The following is a 16652-nucleotide window of genomic DNA, read 5'->3' on the forward strand; positions in this document are numbered from 1 at the left end:
TGTAAGTGCTGAAACCATTAGATTTGCACATATTTTCAACTTGGTGAATATTTGTAGTTTACTATATATATATATATATATATTTTTTTATTTTTTTATTTATTTATTTATTTTTTTTTGTTGTTGTTGTTTTTTGTTTGTTTTTTGTTTTAGTTTTTAAAAGTCTCTTGTGGCAAAACTCACCAGGATGTGAAGGGTTAACGGTCTCTTCGCAGTGCATTGTGGGATAGCGAATGATCAGCGATGGCGGCCAGACCAAAGCATCTGAAACTTTTCATTGTAACTTATTTGCATGTAACATTCCTTTTTCTGCACCTATTTATCGACGCTGAAGACGTGACGTGGGATGAAAACGGATACATTCTGTACTGTCCGTGCATGGGTATGAGAGCATGCTGCTTCTGAGACATTTACTCATTAGCTCTTCCACACACTGTCTTCAATGACAGTTAAATGAGGCGTGTAGACCCAAAGCGAGGACTGTAGTGTACAGTTAAAAAGCGTCTGTATTGTCTGTGTTGTATTGGAATAATAAACACGTTTCTCCTATATGTTCTTCTTTAGGTCGGTTTGGAAACCAAGTGGATCATTTTCTTGGATCACTGGCTTTTGCTAAAATGCTGAACCGAACACTCGCGGTTCCGCCGTGGATTGTTTACCGCCATCACTCGCCACCTTTTCAAAATGTAAACACAACACCTGTCACGCATGCCCCATTTCACATCATATGCCCCATTTCATATCATATGCCCCGTACAGGAAATCCAACTTAAGCTGATAGTGTTTTGGAACACGGTAGCTGCCTGGTTTATAACTGGTCCAAACCAGAGTTATTTTAGTATTTATATACTAGTATAGTCTTTATTAATAATTTGGATCGTTTTATTTTTATTTTGTTTTCATTTTAGTTTAAAATGTAATAGTTTTGTTACTTGCTTTTATTATTTTAATATATTTTTATAAATAATATTTCTATTTGGCTTTATTTTTAATTTGCTCATAGTAACTAATACTTCAACATGTTTTATTTCAGTTAGTTGAAAAGGCAGCATTTCTAATTTTCATTTGATTTACCCAAGTTTTTCCATATGCTAATCATATTTTATTTAATTTCAGCTTTGTTTCAATTGTCAAAAATGATTTGTAACTGGGCAAAGTTGGTCATTAGCTGGTCCTAACCAGTGTTACTTTAGTATTATATGAACTATTATAGTATTTATTATTATTTTGAATTAGCTTTTATTTTATATTATTATAGCTTTTATTTTATATGATTTCTTTTATATTGTTAACTTTACGTTTTCATTTTAATTTTAGTTTGTTTTAGTAATTTTGTTATGTGTTTTTGTCATATACACACACACACACACACACACACACACACACACACACACACACACTTCTGTTTAGCTTTAAATTGATTTTAGTTAGTTGCCAAGGCAAGTTGTCTAATTTTCTATTTTTTTTTCTTTAATTTTAGGTGTTTCATCTAATATTTATATTTGATCTAGTAACAGTTTTTTTAATAGTTTTAGTATTTTACACTAGTTTAGTTTAGTTACAATAGCAACATTGGTTCAAACTGATCATTGGCTGGTTCATGTTGGTCATTAGATAGTCCAAACTTATCCCAAGTTGTTCCAAGCTGGAAAACCATCAGCTACCAGCTAGTTTTGAAACATAGTGGCTGATCAAACATCTAATGACTAGCTGTCACACTAGTACATTAAATTGATAAGGTATATGCTTCTTTGTTTTTCTGTAACAGGTGCATGTTCCCTACAGCGAGTATTTCCAGTTGGAGCCAGTGAAGCAGTACCACCGTGTGGTGAGTCTAGAGGACTTCATGGAGCACTTGGCTCCTAAGCACTGGCCCCCTGGTCAGAGAGTGGCCTACTGCTTTGAGTCTGCAGCTCACAGGAGCATAGACAAAAAGAGCTGTCCGATGAAGGTAATATGAGTGTTCGTTCTTCAAGGTGTGCTTCATTTCTGTCTCTTTGCCAGACCTTCACAATCCGAAATTCTCTATGTAGCTGCACATCAAACATTTTTTCTGATCTATTATGCTATGGAAACACTGCCACCTATTGGACTTCTAGCAGATCTGCATTTTGTTTTATTTCTCGAAAGCAGCATGCATTCCTAAATATTCATAACAGTACACTTGTAATGTAGCCTGTCGATTCTGATGCAGGACGGAAATCCATTTGGTCCATTTTGGGATCATATTGGAGTCGACTTTGATCGCTCTGTTCTTTTCGGAGGACTGTCATTCAGCTCCTACTACCAGCCGCACTGGATAAAAAGGTACGTTGAGCTGAAACACTCACATGAATATAAACTATTGCACTCAGACTCCCTCCACCCTACTTTTCTCACTCTCAAACTCGGTTTTTCTCTATTTCTTCAGGTTTCCCCCAAAAGAGCATCCAGTTCTCGCTCTTCCAGGAGCCCCAGCGCAGTTCCCCATTCTAGAGGAGCACATTGGACTGCAGGAGTATGTGGTGTGGTCTGAAAAAATGGCGCAGGAAGGAGAAGACCACATCAGAAGCCTGCTAAACAGACCCTACGTGGGAATTCATCTGAGAATTGGCTCGGATTGGGTGAGCTTTGTGTGTCCTGATGTGAATGGATGGTTTCCCATAGTTCAGATCCAAATGGCAATTTGAAGTGCACTTACAAAATCTTATAATGCCTTTCAATATTTTTTTTTTGAATGAAATTAATACTATGCTAAATACATTTATGTATTTAGCAGACACTTTTATCCAAATAGACTTACAGAAGAGGACCTAACTGTTAAATAAATGTATTAACACTGCATTAAATTGAAGACTTTTATAATGTTACAAAAGATTTATTTAAAATAAATGCTGCTGTTTTGAATTTTGAAAGCTGAAAATGAATAAATAAATTACATTTTAAGACATATCAAAGCAGAAATTTTAAATGTTAAAATGTTTCACAATATATTTACTGTAATTTTCAAATAAATGGAGGTTTGGTGAGCATAAGAGACTTATGAAAAGATTTTATAAGAAAAATCATTAAATATGTACATATATATATATATATATATATATATATATATATATATATACTGTATATTCATTTATTTACATAATCCTTCAGCTGATACATCTTTGTTATCACCTTAAAGTGGAAATGAAGCAGTCAGTCAAGTTTACATTATTTAGGAAAATAACTTCCATTTTAATAAAAAAAATATATAACAAACACGATTAATATAACCATTTTAAAGAAAAAAGGTTGTTTTGTTATAGCTTTTGGAGCAAGGGCGCCGCCATCTTGCAGTACCACCGCGTGTGACGTCACAGGGGTTTTTCGTTCCGTTGGCCAGTTAAAGACGAACTTGAAAGCACTGTTGAGTCCATAATAAGTGTAGTTGCCTATGCATTTGAGCCAATACGGCAATGGGACCGAGCAATATTAGGGGTTGAAGAAGTCGTGAACCTGCTGGTTTGGGGTAAAGTGCGGATCGGAAACAATACTCGTTTACGTGGATACTCCTCAACACTGTCATTCCGACGTGCTTTTGTGTGCATTTGCTGATGAAGGCACGAAAGAAAGCTCAATTTGGTAGCCTACTCATGTGCTGTCCGAGCCCAGCTGTGGCTTTGTGTGTGCGGCACCGCCGGCGCGAACAGAAATGATCTATCACAACGCCTGAGTACCGCATTTAAATCTCTTTCAGAAAAGGTCTATCACAGCGTGTAAATACCGCACTGAAATCTATTCCGTGCTGTCTCACGCTTGAATGGCTTAAACACTTTAATATTTAAACTGACAAGGCTTAAAACACGTGAGATACTGGTGAACCAGTCAGTGTAATGCATATGTCGTAATGACAATAAATTGCGACATGAATGATATTGCATGAAGTGTTGTTTGTTTACGTCACGTTGGGCCTCGCATTATGAAAACAATATGTTTGGGATACCACGATCAAAACTTAGCATATAGACAGTTTGATGTTGAATATTCATGCAAATTATGGTGAAAACCAAATTATTTGTGTGTTAAAATAACCTTTGTGTGTTCAAATGTAAAGAAATGCTTGTATTACTTCACTGGCTATCGGAGCGAACCAACCCCGTGGTTACATTAATCATGTTTGTTATATATTTTTTTTTATCAAAGTGGAAATCACTTAACTAAATAATGTTGACTTAACTGACAGCTTCACTTCCACTTTAAAGCTGCAGTCCGTAACTTTTTTGTGTTCAAAATTTACAAAATGTATATAATAAAAGAGCATAGACATAAACAGAGAAGTAGCTCCGGCTACAATGTTCTTCCACTAGACGCATGCAGTTCTGTTTATTAACTGCTAGAGCGCCAAAAGTTACGGACTGCAGCTTTAAATAGTCTTAGACGCTTTAAATAAATAGATCCAACTGTATATTATATTAAAAATTCCAGTAAATTATATGATCTCATCTTAACATTTGTGCTCTAAAGTTATAACTGAATTATTGTGGATGGTTTTATTGGATTTCTGAAGTACCAGTACAAAATGCAGAATTTTAGGCCTGAACTGGATGATACACATCATCCTTCTAACTATTATTATTATAATTTGTTTTTTACTATTCCACACAGCAAAATGCCTGCAAGCTTCTGAAGTCAGGTGATACCGGTCCTCACTTTATGGCATCTCCACAGTGTGTGGGATATGACCGCCAAACTGCCCTGCCACTGACCATGAACATGTGTTTACCGGATCTGTCTGAGATCCGCCGTGCGGTGAAGCTCTGGGTGAAGAACACCAATGCTCAGTCAGTTTACATAGCCACCGACTCTGAATCGCACACCGCAGAGATTCAGAAGCTCTTCAAGGGCAAGGTGAGGATTAACACTTTAACATTACAGATGTGTAAACTTGATTTAGTTAACAGAAAATAAAGCTGATGACACATTTTGTGCAGGTGAAGGTCGTGAGCTTGCAGCCGGACACTGCTCAGATTGACCTGTATATCCTCGGTCAGGCCGATCACTTCATCGGCAACTGTGTTTCGTCCTTCTCAGCCTTTGTTAAAAGGGAGAGAGATGTTCACGGAAAACCCTCGTCATTCTTTGGGATGGACTACCTAGGAAAAAGGAAAGGAAAAGAGGAACTCTAATAAAGTTACGTTTTTGTAACTGAAAGCTGGTTGAAGGTTTGCATGTTTCAGGTGTCTGGTGAGATTTTCAACAAGAACATTTGGATGTAGGGTTCACGTAATTAAATGAAGGGAGAACAAGAGTTAGTTCCTTAATAATTTCTCTGGATGCTGCATTTCTCCCATGTTGCAACTGCTACATTTACTGTGAGCAACCATGATATCATTGCTATTTTTGTACTGGAACGTTTGTATCGACTGACTTATTTGCATTTTTTGAGGATGGAAAAACTGCACCCTGTGAGGGTTGAGAAATTATACTGGAGTTAGTATAATTGGGAATAGTGGTTGGAAATGGCACTTTTTATAGTTGAAGGCCATTTAAGACCTCCAGAGGCGTCCAGATGTGCAGTGCTCTAGTGATTGCTGAAAATGAACATATGTGAAAAGAATGTATGTCACAGGCTTTCTGATGTCTTAGTAATGCAAGGTGACATTGTTTTTGAAAGTCAGCGTCAAACCAAATTGCAGAAATGTTTTATAAATGTTTTAAGATGTACTTACTAGTAATTTTGTACAACTTTAAAAGACATTCCTCAAGTTTACTATTAAAAATATAACAAGCAGTATTTTGTGTATATGTTTTTATGTTTGTTCTTTGGTTTCGTGATGTATTTAAAAGTACTTTCTTTTAAAATTTAAACCAAAGGAGTATATATGCATTTACAATCTTTGCAAAAAAAAAAAAAAAAAAATGCTATGCATTAATAAATAAATAAATAATAACAATTGAAATGCAATGGTTAATGCACTACAATTCAAAAGGTTGGAGTGGCTACGATTTTTTTAATGTATTTGAAAGAAGTCTCTTATGCTCATCCAGGCTATTTATTTGATATAACTACAGTAAAAACTGTACTACTGTGAAATGTTATTACAATTTAAAATAACTAATTTATATGTTCATTTATTTTAAAATGTAATCTATTCCTGTGATGCAAAGCTGAATTTTCAGCATCATTAGTCTTCACATGATCCTTCAGAAATCATTCTAATATGCTGATTTTCTGCTTAAGAAACATTTCTCAGTATCAGTGTTCAAACAGTTGCGCTGCTTAATTTTTTTGTGGAAACCATAATTTATTTTGAATCAAATTTAGATGAATCAAACGTTTAAAATGGCATTTTTTAAAAATAGAAATGTTTTGTAACACAATGCCTTTGCTATTACCTTTGATACATTTAAAGCATCCCTGCTAAGTAAAAGTATTAATTTCTTAAATAAAAAAGAAAAGAATAAAATACAATATTTATTGTTTTTGTGTATGGAGAACAACTGAGTTTTAAATATCTATTTGTCAGTTTGAAAATGTTATTTACATTTTTATTTTTTGATTAATAAAACTATAAGTCATTCCATAATTTTATTATTAGTGGTACTTTGTTATTATTCTATCGCTGTAATAACAAACATACAAACTACATACAAATCAATAGTGCCCATTTGAAATGGCTTGGAAATGTGCATCTTGAGTCTGGATCGATCCAGCAGCAGCAGATCCATCCCGGCCTGCAGGGGGATCACAGCAACAGCTCTCCTCGCCCTCCCTCTCTCTCCTCACGGGGACAGACATGGCTGACGGAGTTCCTAAGGAGAGAGATACGGGTGATTTTCTATATTTCAGCGCTTAGAGATTTGAGAGCTATGTGCTTCTGACTGATATGAAGGCGACGGTGATCTTCGGCGTAATTTACAGGTGAAGTTGTTCACGAGGGGAGAGGTGAGTTACATTATGTGTGTATTTCTACAGTGTGTGCTCTATTAATGACGGTTTGTTTGCCGTTGCCAGGCCGCTTGTTTTGAGTCTCGGAGGAGCTCCATCCTCATAGATCCGTTTATATATCTTGACAAGCTAATATTAGCAATATTATATTATCGAACTATAAAAATACCATAATTTCAGTTGAAACAACGAAATTTTCAGCAGAACAGACCCGTATTTGACCCTTTAGTCTGTTTATCGCCGTTATCTCTCGCTGTATTACATGACAACTGAGACTGAGATTGACTCAGTTAAACCAGATTTACAGGGATATTTGAGATTAAATGATTTCGGATGGGTTGATGTAAATTAGCTTTGTTGCTACAGCTAATGTAGTAGTTAATAGATTGAGTTTTTTGTGTAAAGTATTGTTATGCTCAGTCTTTGAAAAATTATAATTTGGGAATAACACAAGCTACTTTAGACCTATGTTCTTCTACAAACGTAATATGTAATACCGAGTACAGGTTTGCTTATGAAAATGATTATTTAGTTGTGGCATATAAACGACTCTACATGTCTGTACTTGTAAATGTCTCTAGCAAGGAAGCAAGCAAGCAAATGTATATATATATGTAAAATATAAAACATAAAGCAAAAAGATTAAAAAGAAGGAGCTACATGTCTGTACCTACTTGGCAACCAATTAAAGCATATCTATACTTTGTTTGAATAGTTGTAACACTACAAAAACATAAAGTAAAACATATTGCAATATACTGTTCCACCCAGCTCGTACAAATAACTACTGTGGCAAACGTGATTGTCATATTGCCATTGATTGGTAACTCACATTATTTCTAACCTAAGAAGAAAAAGTTGAACTGTTTTGGTATTCCATCAATACATCAATAGTATGGTGGTATGAGATAAAGAGACAACATTATGATATTCTAAGTCATAATTATGGCATAAGTCGAATTATGAGATATAAAGGTGATTTTAAAATTCTCACAATTTTATTTTTAATTGTTTTTTTGTAAATGTCAGCTTTTTATTTCATAATTATTGTGACATAGTATCTCATAATTATAACTTTGTTTCATAGTTATGAAATAATTCATAAAAATCATCAATAGTATGATGGTATGAGATAAAGAAACAAAATTATGAGATACTAAGTCATTTTATAGTCATATTTAGAGTATTATGAGATAAAAAGGTGATTTAAAAATTCTAAATTTTAACTTGTTTTTGTCAATTTCAACTTTTTATCTCATAATTGTGACATAGTATCTCATAATGATGACTTGGTTTCATAGTTATGAAATAATTCGTAAAAAAAATTGATTTCTGTTTTAATAATTTTAATTTTGATTTACTCATCATGAAAATGGGATTCCGTAAATTTGTTGTAAGCTATACATTTGCTTACTCTATTTTATTGTTTAGCAAATATGTACTTATTCAGTGTTTTTATGAAAAAGGTTACTACAGATTTGCTTGCCAAGATAAATCTAGATAAATATTTTCTGTGTTTGTTTGGTATAACCATAACACAAGTTTTCTCTTGACTTTCTCATGTTTTGCAGGCTGTGATGCTGGCAGCAGCAACACTGTGAAATAAACTACAATCTCATTAGGAGAAGCCAGCAGATACGCCAGAGCCATCAAAATGTCTAAAAGCAAAAGCTCTGAATCCGTTAAAGTAGTGGTGCGTTGTCGCCCCATGAATGAGAAAGAGCGAGCCGCCAATTTCCAGAGGGTGGTCTCAGTGGATGTGAAGTTTGGGCAAGTGGCTGTGCGCAACTCTCGAGGTGCGTCCTCCCATGAGCACCCAAAAGTGTTCACCTTTGATTCCGTCTATGACTGGAATTCAAAGCAGATGGAGCTCTACGATGAGACTTTCCGGCCATTGGTGGACTCTGTACTGTTTGGCTTCAATGGGACCATCTTTGCATACGGCCAGACGGGCACCGGAAAGACTTTCACGATGGAAGGGGTACGAAACGACCCCGACAGAAGGGGTGTCATTCCGAACTCCTTTGAACACATTTTCACACACATCTCCCGCTCTCAGAACCAGCAGTACTTGGTCAGGGCTTCATACTTGGAGATTTATCAAGAAGAGATCAGGGACCTTTTATCGAAAGACCAATCGCGCCGTCTGGAGCTCAAAGAGAGGCCGGATACGGGTGTCTACGTTAAAGACCTCTCTTCATTCGTCACTAAAAGTGTTCGTGAGATTGAGCATGTGATGAATGTGGGGAACCAGAACCGCTCGGTTGGCGCAACTAACATGAACGAGCACAGCTCTCGCTCTCACGCGATCTTCGTCATCACCATTGAGTGCAGTGAGTTGGGTCCTGATGGAGAGAACCACATTCGGGTTGGGAAACTCAACCTTGTTGACCTGGCAGGAAGTGAAAGACAGACCAAAACTGGTGCTCAGGGCGAGCGTTTGAAAGAAGCCACCAAAATCAACCTCTCTTTGTCAGCTTTGGGCAACGTCATCTCAGCGCTGGTGGATGGGAGAAGCACCCACATCCCATACCGTGACTCTAAACTTACAAGACTGCTTCAGGATTCCTTGGGTGGAAATGCCCGTACGGTTATGGTGGCCAACATCGGACCTGCTTCCTACAATTTGGAGGAGACGCTGACCACACTACGCTATGCAAATCGTGCCAAAAACATCAAGAACAAACCCCATGTCAACGAAGACCCCAAGGATGCGCTGCTTCGGGAGTTTCAGGAGGAGATTGCCCGCTTGAAAGAACAGCTGGAGAAAAGGTCTGGCAGGAAGAGGAGAAAAAGGAGGAGAAGGAGGGTTGGAGAAGGTGGAGAGGGGTTAGAAGATGGGGAGGATGATGATGATGAGGAGGAGGAGGAAGAGGATGACGACGACGAAGAGGAAGGAATGGATGCGGATAAGAACATAACGGATTATTGGCGTGAACAACAAGAGAAGCTGGAGAAGGAGAGGAAGGCCATCATGGAGGACCACAGCCTGGTGGCGGAGGAGAAACAGCGACTGCTGAAAGAGAAGGGGAAGAAGATGGACGATCTTCGCAAAGAGAAGGAGGCATCAGAGATGCTGGCGGCCAAAGTTAAGGTTAGAAAGTCCAGATCTCGGGTTAAAATATACTATTATTCAAAAGTTTGGGGTCAGTAGGATTTTTTTTATGTTTATGAAAGAAGTCTCTTTTGCTCAGTCTGTATTTATTTGATCAAAAATGCAATAAAAACAGTCATATTGTGAAACATTTTTGCAAATTAAAATAACTTTTCTATTTGAATATATTATAAAAATGTAATTTATTCCTGTGGTGCCAAGACTAAATTTTCAGAATCATTACTCCAATGTTCAGTGTCACATGATCCTTCAGAAAGCATTTTAATATGCTGATTTGGTGCTAAAGAACATGCTTATTATTTTCAATGTTGAAAACGGTTAATAACCATGATAGTTTGTTTTTTTTAGGAATCTTAGTAATTAGAAAGTAAAAATTTGTTTTAAATAGAACTTTTGTTGTAACATTAAAAATGTCTTACTGTCATTTTGATCAGTTTTCTGTGTCATTTCTGAATAAAAGTATCAGTTTCTTAAAAAAAAAAACCACTCACCCCAAACTTTTTAATGGTAGTAAACAAATGGTAAAACAAATATAGTGAAATTATTGCAAATATACTGTGATGGGGGAAAAAAACATTTGTGTAAAAATGTATTTTTTCTTTTGAAAAAAAAAAAAAAAATTAATATTAAATGTAAAACGTATACTTTTAAAATTGTAAACATTATACAATTTACATGATACATTTAAACATTTAAAACATAAAATTGTAAATATAAAATATACATTTAAATTCATAATTCTTTTAATTTTTTATTATTATTTGGGCCAGTGACAGTTTTGGCAGGGTAACAGTTGACCTGACCAGTCATGCTGAAAAAAAAATAAAATTTGTTGAGTCCTTTTGTGAATTCATGAGTGTTTTTTTTTTTTTTGACTGATTCATTAAAAGAGCCAGCTTGTAAGAGTCATTTGTTCTTAATTAGACTACACTGATTGCACTGTATGCTGTTTTGGCAGCACAATAGAAAAACATGTTTGTCCTCATTTTATTACTCATTTGTTTTATCCCCTCATGTTTGATGTACACTGCAAACTCACAGATTTAATGTAATACATTGAAGATTAGATATTAGTTTCAGAAACATACTCTTAACAATCCCTCTCTTAGCTTGGCTAATATCGTGTCATTGTGTTATCAGGAAAAATAAATGCATTTGACTTATCTGATAACCAGTTTTTCACTTTCAGGCCATGGAAAGCAAGCTGCTGGTGGGAGGAAAGAACATTGTCGACCACACCAATGAGCAGCAGAGGATTCTGGAGCTGAAGAGACAGGAGATAGCCGAACAGGTACAGTTTCCAATAACACACTGTAGAGAGATTGAGCTGGACTGTGTATCAGTCCTCAAGGTTGTTTTAAGGAGACGGGTTATTTGAGCCTCCTTATAGTTTGTGGATATTTTGGGAATCTGGCTTTCAAATGGAGAAAAAAGTGCTGATTAAAGCTTTTGTTCATTTATTTCTATCTGTGTTTAGTTGGATTTGTATTTATGCAGCTAACAAAGAAATTATGATGCAGTTGGCCTGGCATTGTGTTCAACTATTCATTTATATCTAGACAGTGATTGGACAGAAATATGTATGTACATTTCTCACTGTTAGGATACTATAAACATTATATGAGCAGTTCCACTTAGGCTTGTGAAATGCAAAGATGTTTAAAACATTCATAATGTGTGTGTGTGTGTGTGTGTGTGTGAGCAGAAAAGGCGGGAAAGGGAGATGCAGCAGGAGATGGAGTGTCATGACGAAGAGACACTGGAGCTCAAAGAGACGTACAGCTCCCTGCAGCAGGAAGTTGACATTAAGACCAAGAAACTGAAAAAGGTATCTGTCTGTCTGTCTGTCTGTCTGTCTAGATAGATTTGTCTAGCAGTGTGCTGTTAAAATGATTTTAGGAAGACTGTGTGCGCATGTGATCAGATGTATTTTTAGAGTCCAGCTGTATCCTCTGGGGTCATTAGTAGTAGGACAGCTCTCATGGCAGATCTGCATCCTCCTTGTTGAGAATCATCTGCACATGACTGAATTTGAACTCCTTTCGCTGGAGTTTATAGAGCAAATGCCTTACATATTCCTATGAAGAGCCTCATCTTTTTTGAATGTCCCGTCTGTTTCTGTCTCTTTCATGTAGCTCTTTTCCAAGCTGCAGTCTGTGAAGGCGGAGATTCAGGACGCCCAGGATGAACACGTCAAATACAGGCAGGAGCTGGAGCAGACGCAGAATGAGCTGACCAGAGAACTCAAACTTAAGTATGTCAATCATTATAAGCATTACCAGAAGGCATCACAACATTATAATGAACTAAATTAAAAATGGATATATTCAATATCAATGATTAATTCATAAATACCGATGAATCTGATATCCTCTGATAATCAATATGCTACCAGTATTTCTTGAATCAATGCATTTTAAAATGTACTGATTCATATTGCTGTTAATTGAATGGAGTCAGGTTGAATAATTCTGAATTGCTTTTGAATCAAAAGAGAATCAAGTGAATCCTGAATCGAATTGATACTTCATTGATGCACATAATTGATACACCATTGATAATGGCAAATTGAGCATTCAAGATAAAGAAAATAGTAAAAGGAAAGGCGTTTGCATAGCATTCGCTAAGTTCTTAGAAATATACTTTTAGTATTTTGGTTTCATAAGGTTTTGTTGTACCATTTTCAAGTTAAGTTGAAATTTAACAACTTTAAAAATGTCATGTGGTGTAACCGTTGAGTAATAGCATTTTTGTCCTTACACAATTCAATACGTGAGTATACACATCTAAATCTAAATTATTTTCATTTTTCAAGGTAAATAGTATGAAATACTTTAAATAATATACAGGTACATCTCAAAAAATTAGAATATCATGAAAAAGGTCAATATGTCGTTCCAAACCTATAAGACCTTTGTTCATCTTTGGAACTAAAATTAAGTGATTTTGGTTTCACTTATTTTGATGGTCCCTTTAACACATTCTGTTGACTATAAGTAACATTGCATTTACATATCTACTAATTCTCATTAGAGTGTTAGTAGAGTATTAGTAGACTGGTAGGGTTAGAGTTCGAATAAGTTGACATGTACTTGCAAAGTTACTTATAGTCAGTAGAATGTCTGTTGGGACACCATCACAATAAAGAGTTAGCAGATATTAAGCAGACAGTCTACTAATACTCTAATGAGAGTTAGTTGACATGTAGGTGCAAAGTTACTTATAGTCAACAGAATGCTCAAAAGGGACCATCAAAATAAATTGTTACCAAAGTTAGTAAAGATATAGTTAAAATAGTCCATGTGACATCAGTGGTTCAACCTTAATGTTATGAAGCTACGAGAATACTTTTTGTGCACAAAGAAAACAAAAATAATGACTTTATTTAACAATTTCTTCTCCTTCGTGACAGTCTTCGATACGTGTTCACGACAGTACCACGATGCATGTGTGTGTCTTCCTCTGCTTGTAAACAAGCCGCAGCGCATCCAAGGTTTTACGTCAGAACACCAGCTTCTGCGTCAGCATGCATCGTGGTACTCTCCTGAACGTGCGACCAAGACTGACAAATTGTTGAATAAAGTTGTTATTTTTGTTTTCTTTGCGCACAAAAAAAGTATTCTCGTAACTTCATGAAACGGTTGAACCACTTATGTCACATGGACTATTTTAACGATGTCTTTACTACGTTTCTGGGCCTTGAACGTGGTAGTTCCATTGCTGTCTATGGAGGGTCAGAAAGCTCTTGGATTTCATCAAAAATAACTTGAATGACAACAAAAATGACTTTTCATTTTTGGGTGAATTATCCCTTTAAATTTAGAATAAATCAAAAGAGCCTGACAAAAAAAAAAAAAAAGGAGGAGAAGAACAAGATTGTGACAAGAGCTACTTTTGATGAAGAAGATGACCTTTGGAAAATGACCCCCATCACTCGTATTCAAAAGTACAAAGACTTATTTTGGAAAATTGAAGCTGAAGTTTATGGCCATAAACATCCTTCACTATAATGTTTCTTCTTTCTCTTTCTTTTTCTCAGTGATCAGCAGATGATGAAAAGGCCTGTTTCTGCAGTGGGCTACAGACGGCCTCTGAGTCAGCACACCCGTATGGCCATGTTGATGCAGCCTGATGTCAGATACAAGGTATGCTGACACTGTTCCCATAATCCCCCGCATGGCACCACACAAAGGCTTCGGTTACAACACTCCCTCACTCTTTACAATGACACAGATGAGCTCAGGAGAATCCTTTGCCTTCGTCTTTTTACATTCTCCCTGTCCGTCTTCCAGGCTGAGAATATCTTGCTGCTGGAGTTGGACCTGCCCACACGGACCACAAAAGACTACGAGGGGCCGGTGATCGCACCTAAAGTGGCTGCGGCTTTGGAGGACGCTCTGAGGGAGGAGGACGAGATCCAGGTGGACGCCTCTGGTCTTCGTGCCAGCCTGGGCTCCAGTCCAGGCCTCAATGCCTCAGCTGCTGGGTTTTCCAAGAAACCAAAGTCAGGGTGAGAAATTATCCCTCCAACCTCTTCCCTTTTGTTTATGTCTCACTTCTTTGTTCATCCTTCCTTAATATACTTTTTCGTTTTTCCCCACAATCCTCTCACAGCCGCCCAAAAACTGGCAAGAAGGTGAGCACTCCAACTTCAGCTCACAGCCCTTTGTCCGGCTCCGCGTCCCCTCTTTACCCACAATCCCGAGGCCTCGTGCCAAAGTGAAAATAGTGAAAGCCTTCACTCGATTCAGTCTTGGTGTGTTATCTGAACCCACCAATCGGTCCTCATACTACCTTGTTTTTAGATGTCGCTTCAACATCCCGTTTATAGCACAAAAAAAGTTACATTTGGCGATCTTTAAAGTCTTAAAGCTCACCGCAAGATAAAGTTCCACAGATTTAGTTTGCACTCAAGCAAAATGTTATGTGGTTTGTGTGTGTGTGAGGCCATTGAGATAGCAGATGGTCTCGGAATTGACCGTTGTGTTAGTTACGTCATTGTGGGAATGTTTTTGTCTGTGTCCAGTTGTAGGATTAACAAATTTCTCACATAAAGTAGCTGGAGATGAGATTTATGCTGGTTTGGGCCACAAAAGAACTGTATTGTTGTTTGACGAGAGAGTAAGCACATTACGTCATTGGCTAAGACCCAAAACAACCTCTAAGCCTTTCTCGAAGAGCTGGCTGGGGGAAGGGCCCAGAACCACACACTTGACCGGGTTGTCATCGCTGTATCCAGTAAGGAAAGGAGTTGGGGGTTTAAAGGTCATTACATACTAAAAATATCAGGGTTCCAAGGTGCCTTAGATTCTCTTTACATACAGAAATTTGGTCTGAGAGTCCCTTGACCTGATAGCTGGACAGTAGAACCTGTAATCCACACCAAAACCCCTGTGGATGGTCCCTGAATGCTTTGAATTACACTATAAGTCTGTTGTGTTGGGCAAGCTTGTATTTAATGTTCACGGGGATCTGTAAACAAGAGTTTGACATGAGTAAGTCTTATTTCTGTTGAACTGTCAAACCTTGAACTAGTGAAGGTAATACCATTGCCTGCTGCTACTGTAGGGTTCTTTTACCGCTTGTGTCATAGCATACGGTTTATGTATATTGAGACATGTTAGTAAATACATCTGCATTATCATTGCAGTTGTATTAAAATCCAAAATAATAAATGCAGTCGAGTAACATTTTAAGGCTGTTATTACCATACTAGTCGGTTTTATATTCAAGCAATTGTAGATAGTTTTTAAGTCATATTTTCTTTGCTTAGATTTATATGGTTTATTTTTGAAAATGTATTATTTAAAGTTGTGTACAAATTTATTTTTGCATATGAGATTTAAGTATCATTTATGTGATTCACTGCGTTCTTTTGTGTTTAGCGAAATACGTCATCATATAGTAAATGTAGCTTTTGGATTGTCAGAATGTGTACTGCAAATCCTGATGCTGGTCATTGAAATCAGTGTGAATTTCTTAATTTAAATATGCATTATCTAATCGATATTAATGCTGCCACTCCTGGCTGTATTAATGCATAAGTCATTAGTTGCCGTTACATTATTTTTTAGGTTTTAGCATGACATAAGAACATCTAAAGCATTATAGGCAAAATAAAACTGTATGTCTGCAGTCTAATACTCCACTTTCACCTTCTTCCATGTGATGCATGAGTTCAGTGCTAATAACCACACTGAGAAAATCATTTTAACGTTCACACAGATTTTGTTTTGTACTAAAATGTTTGTATTTGAGTTTAGAATGCAAATGTCCTCAGTGTGTTAACCATCTTTTAATTAAAGGATGATTATTATCTATTTGAATGGTGTAAGAGCTGTTTTTTCACCCATTTATTCTGCTTGCATTTTTATTCCACCCATATCACAATACGACTTCAATAAGTAATAAAAATAAATAACCAGGACTTTTTAATGTGTCACCTGAACCTTGTCCTGTTCCATGTTATGGTAGCATAATGATCTTGTAATCTGAAGCATTAGCTTTCAATTCTTGTTGCGATAAATAATAGTATTTTTTTGATGAGTCAATATGATGTTCAGGGGGCCTGGAAACCATAGCGGTGCCCCTGGTTAAACGTCCTAATTCTGGATTCTCCATTTACAGTAA

General features: G+C 36.6%; 2 protein-coding genes across 2 annotated transcripts; both read left to right on the forward strand.

Annotated features, from left to right (window-relative positions):
• Positions 1-202: 202 nt before the first annotated feature.
• Positions 203-5745, forward strand: pofut1 (protein O-fucosyltransferase 1). Its single transcript, XM_016477701.1, has 7 exons — positions 203-382; positions 565-686; positions 1769-1951; positions 2195-2307; positions 2411-2603; positions 4624-4866; positions 4950-5745. The coding sequence occupies exons 1-7, from the start codon at positions 244-246 to the stop codon at positions 5142-5144; spliced, it is 1188 nt and encodes a 395-aa protein (XP_016333187.1). The 5' UTR covers positions 203-243; the 3' UTR covers positions 5145-5745.
• Positions 5746-6691: 946 nt separating this feature from the next.
• On the forward strand, positions 6692-15685 carry LOC107681362 (kinesin-like protein KIF3B). The gene is made up of 9 exons (XM_016477639.1): positions 6692-6904; positions 8479-10001; positions 11212-11313; positions 11728-11850; positions 12158-12307; positions 13883-13968; positions 14062-14167; positions 14315-14532; positions 14637-15685. The coding sequence occupies exons 2-9, from the start codon at positions 8562-8564 to the stop codon at positions 14743-14745; spliced, it is 2334 nt and encodes a 777-aa protein (XP_016333125.1). The 5' UTR covers positions 6692-6904; positions 8479-8561; the 3' UTR covers positions 14746-15685.
• Positions 15686-16652: the final 967 nt, after the last annotated feature.

This window comes from Sinocyclocheilus anshuiensis, unplaced genomic scaffold, assembly GCF_001515605.1.
Source record: "Sinocyclocheilus anshuiensis isolate Anshui unplaced genomic scaffold, SAMN03320099.WGS_v1.1 scaffold881, whole genome shotgun sequence".
In the NCBI taxonomy this organism is placed as follows: domain Eukaryota; kingdom Metazoa; phylum Chordata; class Actinopteri; order Cypriniformes; family Cyprinidae; genus Sinocyclocheilus; species Sinocyclocheilus anshuiensis.

Excerpts from the sequence above, each read along its gene's own strand:
- pofut1 (XM_016477701.1), top strand. The coding sequence starts at position 244 with ATGGCGGCCAGACCAAAGCATCTGAAACTTTTCATTGTAACTTATTTG. Across the intron at positions 383-564 it reads TCTGTACTGTCCGTGCATGG|GTCGGTTTGGAAACCAAGTG; the intron begins GTATGAGAGCAT and ends GTTCTTCTTTAG. Across the intron at positions 687-1,768 it reads ACTCGCCACCTTTTCAAAAT|GTGCATGTTCCCTACAGCGA; the intron begins GTAAACACAACA and ends TTTCTGTAACAG.
- LOC107681362 (XM_016477639.1), top strand. The coding sequence starts at position 8,562 with ATGTCTAAAAGCAAAAGCTCTGAATCCGTTAAAGTAGTGGTGCGTTGT. Across the intron at positions 10,002-11,211 it reads TGCTGGCGGCCAAAGTTAAG|GCCATGGAAAGCAAGCTGCT; the intron begins GTTAGAAAGTCC and ends TTTCACTTTCAG. Across the intron at positions 11,851-12,157 it reads AGACCAAGAAACTGAAAAAG|CTCTTTTCCAAGCTGCAGTC; the intron begins GTATCTGTCTGT and ends TCTTTCATGTAG.